We start from the raw sequence: 5,258 nt of genomic DNA, 5'->3' as shown, positions 1-5,258 counted from the left end.
TGGTTTTCTATGATCTTTATTTCATTTTACCTGTATTTTCAATTAGAACATCAGTTTAGAGATGACGTAAGTAGAATTATGCAGCTCAAAACATTAAAATGAAACCACCTAAGCAGATTATATGATAACAGGAGGAAATCAAATAAGTGAAGCCACTGGTTTCAAAGCCCCATCGTGAATGTAAAGTATGCTGTTTGTTTTACAGAAATATGACATGTAATAAATGCATTTTTAATCCTCTGAACAGATGATATTGTGGGTAACCGGAACCATCAAGGACACAAGCTTAACATGAAGAGCTTAACCAGTAAGGACAAGGATGAAGAGAGCCTGTTTGACTTTTAAAAGATTACATTTCAATTAAATCCATGAAGTAAATCTAATGCCTTGTACTGTGGTTACTGATTATCTATCCTTTCTTACAAGATCTGTATGCTGAGGATTTAAAATCTTGCTTGCTTGGAGTGATTGCTCCCCGTTGTCCTTGTGCAGCTGAACTCAGGAGTCAGTAGTACTCCAAGCTATAGGGAGAATGTAAGGGAAATATGTGAAAGAATTCTGTTGAGTGAATTTGGCAATATCGCTATCGAAAGAAAAAAAAGACATTATTAAAATATAATAAAATGAAGGCCAATTTTGAAAAAAGTTGAAAAAAGTTTTATTGAGATCATACAATAAACACTAGCTGTTGCCCTTGATCAATAGTGATATTTCCAAATTAACTCCAGAATTATTTTATGCTGTAAGATAAGCAATACAATGCTGATACATTTATAAAAATTATGGTAGAGTAATTAAGTAGATTACTTTAAGTATAGAAAAAAAAATTCTAAAGAACATAATGGTCCAAACTTTAATGCCATAAAGTATATGAAATAAAACGTATTCATGTTACAATGTATGCACACTTTTAAATGTTTAAGTTTCGTGTTTAAAGGTCTGTTACATTAATAGCTTCATTTTCCTTTTGTAAAACGTATGCTGTCCTTTAATGCAAACTACTTAGTCCCTAGTCACAGAAATTACTGTGTGAATTTAAACATGAGTTTACTATTATATCATTTACAGAAGTCTGTTTTTTTGTTTGTTTTTTAATCTGTATGAATTTATTCTTTGAAACATTTTTTGTTCTAGTTGAACTGTGAGATTGCTTTGCAACAGACCCTTATTCACAAGGACAAGCTTGTGGGCAAGCCTAGTTCATCGTGCTGCATATCTGCTCATACCATCTCAGAAACTGACACAATTCGTGCAAGTGAACATCCACACCTTATCCTGCTTCCCATGCAGCCTTGCTGTACAGTTAATCAATAACTTTAAACACCCAATCATTATATCGGCAGTGGCACAATACATTAACTTGACTACGTTTTCCCTGCTGAAAATTCCAGCAACTGCTGGTGAGTCGGTGATTAGCGAAGAGTTGGGAATTGAAACAAATATTTATTCTGGCCTCTTTTTGGTGCACCCAGCAGGTATATACAATCCTAGACGTCTTGTGCAGCAAATGGTTTAATTTAGGAGTGTAGACAACAAACTACTGACTTTCCAAATGTAAAGGATGTTTGAATTAACCTTTTGTTTTTCACACTTCTGTTTTTATTGAGTAAAAACGGGTCAATAAATATTAGATGTAACTTTTATTTACTCAGCTAAGAAATTCTAAACACATTTAACTCTGTACAGTATCTGTGTTTTTTACACAGTAAATGTGAATGGCTGAGTATATTTCGTTCATTTGAACTAGCGTGTAAACTACTTAATACTGTAAGTAGCTGTAAGAAGTAGCATATACGGTTGTGCGGCATACATTTATATTGTTAACAATATAAGTAGGAGCAAAGCAGAAAAGGATAACAAAGGAGGTCAAAAATAAAAATTTAAATAAATCCACCCATAAAAGCATTGCTTTAAATTTTATTGAAAATGTAATGCTGAAACTATGTGTTTTAAACACTGAGCATATGAAGTGCTAACTCTGACGTTTTAGCTAATAACTTTTTTTTTTTTTTTTTTTTTTTTTTTTTTTTTAAGTATGAGGTGGTTTTCACACGGGTTTTTCTTTCTTTCTATGATCTGCACTTAACAAAGAGCCCTTTTTGTTGCCTGTCGTCGCTGACCAGGCTTGTTGCCACGTCAGTCTCATGCTGGAAAACATTACAGCCTTTCATTTTGCGGAGGAAATTTATTCATTATATCCTTGTAGATTACTTAAATTACTTTATGAGAGTTTGTGTGTTTGCTGGACTAAAATATCTTCTCTACATTTCATTCCAGAGAGACTCGGCGCAGAAAAGTAGTACAGGTACTGTGACTCGAGTTTAGTTACATAACCTGCTCTTATAAAAACGTAGGTGCGTAATGAAGAAAGTTGCAAGAAGATTTAAGTCATTACGTTGGTTTTGAAATCCACCTGATCTGTAGGAGGTGGCCGTTTTTCAATTTCTAACTTAACAATGTACATGCATACTAAGTAGTACAACGAAGAGAAAAAAAAAAAAAGTTTGGGCTTTGATGAAGAAGGTTATAGTCCTGGAGACGGCGCGTTTGATCTCTGATACTGAACAGCATCGTCATTTGTACAAAAAATTACCGGTATGTTATTTTCTGATGATGAAACTATTATGCTCGCGGGTATATCTGGCTGCTTTCGCCTGCATGCTGCTTACCATGTACTTGTGCTTCCAAAATCTACCACAGGCGTCTTTCAATGCTCCTTTCGTGACTGATAATATTGTGATGGACCCCATCACTGTTCTATTATGGTTGCACCCGTTTGGGAAAAAACGGCCGATTCCAGACTGTGCGACACTGTACAATATCCGAGCATGTACGCTCACGACAGACAGGGATCAGTACCTGCGCTCTCAAGCAGTTATCATTCACCACAGGGATATTAGGGGCAATCTTAGTGCACTGCCACAGGGACCTCGCCCAGTGTCACAAAGGTGGATCTGGATGAATTTCGAGTCTCCAACTCACACTCCAGGTCTGAAGAAACTGGGGGGCATTTTTAACTGGACCATGTCCTATAGGTCAGATTCAGACATCTTTGTTCCATATGGTTATCTGTATCCTAAGAAAGGCTATGGGTCTAAGATGGTCAGTCTACCCCACAAGAAGAAACTGGTGGCCTGGATCATCAGCAACTGGAACAAGGAGCACTCCAGAGTGAAATATTACATCAGACTAAGGAAACACATTCCTATTGATGTGTACGGTGGACAGGGCATGGAGCTGACCAACAACAGTATTGTACAGACCGTTTCACAGTACAAGTTCTACCTTGCCTTCGAAAATTCCCAACATCCAGATTATATTACTGAAAAGTTATGGAGGAACGCTTTCATGTCAAGTGCAGTTCCAGTGGTTTTGGGACCAGGAAGAGCTAACTATGAGATGTTCTTACCTCCAGACTCCTTTATTCATATTGATGACTTTCGCAGCCCCAAAGTGCTCGCTGCCTATCTGAATTTTTTGGATAGAAACCCCAAACTGTACAAAAAGTATTTTATGTGGAAAAAGCATTACAATGTTCATGTTTCCTCCTTTTGGGGCGAACCCTATTGTTCAGTATGCAAAGCCATTAGGTCAGCAGGGTCTCAGACAAAAACTATATCAGATCTGGCCCTGTGGTTTGAAGCTTAAAGGTATAGTGTTATCGTATAGGTTGATATTGCCATGTGTGTCACTATAATGAAGATACAGTATATAGAACATCTGCAGGTACATTAGGCTAATATAAAGTGGAGTACAGATCACAATCTGTACCACACTAAACATGCCTTGTTACTCCTTGCTTGATGTTTCTAATACTTATAAACTATTTAATTAAACATCCAGAGACAGCTATAAATGTTTTGCACAGTCACCACAGCATTATGATATTGATGTTTGGTTTCTACAGCTGTTATCCGCACGCACGTCATTATGATAGCATGGCTCACAGTATAGGGCAGTTTGGACTAGCAGGCCGTGTCTTTTTTAAAGCTGCGGGAGAAAAATAACCCCTATTTAATGTTTGCTCTGGCTTTTCTGATTGAAAAAAGATACTCTAATTTATACTCACATCCTTAATGTGCTGATAATGATGTTGTGGCAAGCAGGCTTCAGGAGCTTTAGAGATATTCCTTCTTTTTTTCATTGGCCCTGATATTGATGTGATTCAGTCATCTGACATTTGTATTAGATGGCTTGTGTCAGACAGTTTGCATCAGATGGTTACTTTATATAATACAAACTTACAGGGTACTTTAAAAGCTAATTTTCACCCGACTCCCAAGTCAAGCATGACATATGTCGGATATCTGCTTGTATTGTACAACACCCAATATAACACCCTATATACAGAGTATTCTGGTAAGACACTGTACTGTAGCTTTAACCTAACATTGCACATGGAAAATTGCTCTGTAAATAGCATGCTCATGAAGATAAAGATTTTGCCCTCTTACCTGTGAGAAAGGGGCTCTGATATTTTTCTCACACTCGTTCTCAGGATTCACTTCTTTGTGAATAATGAAATGACTTTTCCAAAGTCGAAGGGAACATAAGGTCTAGAAAACTGAATGATATGCAGGAAAACTATATTGTTTTCAAATTAGAATAAAAAAAAACCTCTACACCTTTAAAATTAGGTGCAGTGTCCTAGTTATACTAAAAAGTGGCTCCCTGGTTTACTGGTTGGGCAGTAGTGTTACATTATTGTATTCCTCTTAGAAAAGGGGTGTTTACATGTGCACCGGATTCTGACACATATGATTACTTGACTGGTCCTTCTAGCAACCTTGCAGGAAAAGCATGGGACAAGAAAACAGTTCCTGGTATAAAGCTGTTGATTATTTATTCAATTTTATAGTAACATTATTTCATAGTCAGTAATCTTTTACTGAAGTGTTAGCACTGAGTTCAAAGAAAGATACAGTTCATGTTTTAGTTTTTAGCCCTTAATTTGTTCTTAATATATAATTTGTAGTTCGGTAGGATATTTCTTTTGTAGACTCCTCTAATGCAGATCTGCATTAAATTATTCCTATTACTCACTTTAAAATCTGTAGATACAAATCTTTCCCATTTTGTAAAATCAGTTTCATAAGTTTACCATGATAGAAGCATACCAAGGTGTAGTAAAACTTAGTGAATGCATGGTAAAGCATAGGCAATTAAGACATGTTGAAACCCATTGCAAACTGTGGCAATTTACATTACGGTATATGCATAATTTAAGCTGGGAGAAAACATATGATGTGATGTTCCAA

At 36.3% G+C, this 5,258-nt stretch overlaps 1 protein-coding gene across 1 annotated transcript; it reads left to right on the top strand.

Annotated features, from left to right (window-relative positions):
- Window positions 1-2,133: 2,133 nt before the first annotated feature.
- Window positions 2,134-4,936, top strand: LOC121302899 (alpha-(1,3)-fucosyltransferase 4-like). The gene has a single exon (XM_041233221.1). The coding sequence runs from the start codon at window positions 2,515-2,517 to the stop codon at window positions 3,646-3,648; it is 1,134 nt and encodes a 377-aa protein (XP_041089155.1). The 5' UTR covers window positions 2,134-2,514; the 3' UTR covers window positions 3,649-4,936.
- The last annotated feature ends 322 nt before the right edge of the window (window positions 4,937-5,258 follow it).

The sequence above is a fragment of the Polyodon spathula genome, chromosome 30 (genome assembly GCF_017654505.1).
Source record: "Polyodon spathula isolate WHYD16114869_AA chromosome 30, ASM1765450v1, whole genome shotgun sequence".
In the NCBI taxonomy this organism is placed as follows: domain Eukaryota; kingdom Metazoa; phylum Chordata; class Actinopteri; order Acipenseriformes; family Polyodontidae; genus Polyodon; species Polyodon spathula.
The sequence above is the reverse complement of the archived record's forward strand: the minus strand, read 5'-3'. Positions and strand labels throughout refer to the sequence as shown.

Excerpts from the sequence above, each read along its gene's own strand:
- LOC121302899 (XM_041233221.1), top strand. The coding sequence starts at position 2,515 with ATGAAGAAGGTTATAGTCCTGGAGACGGCGCGTTTGATCTCTGATACT.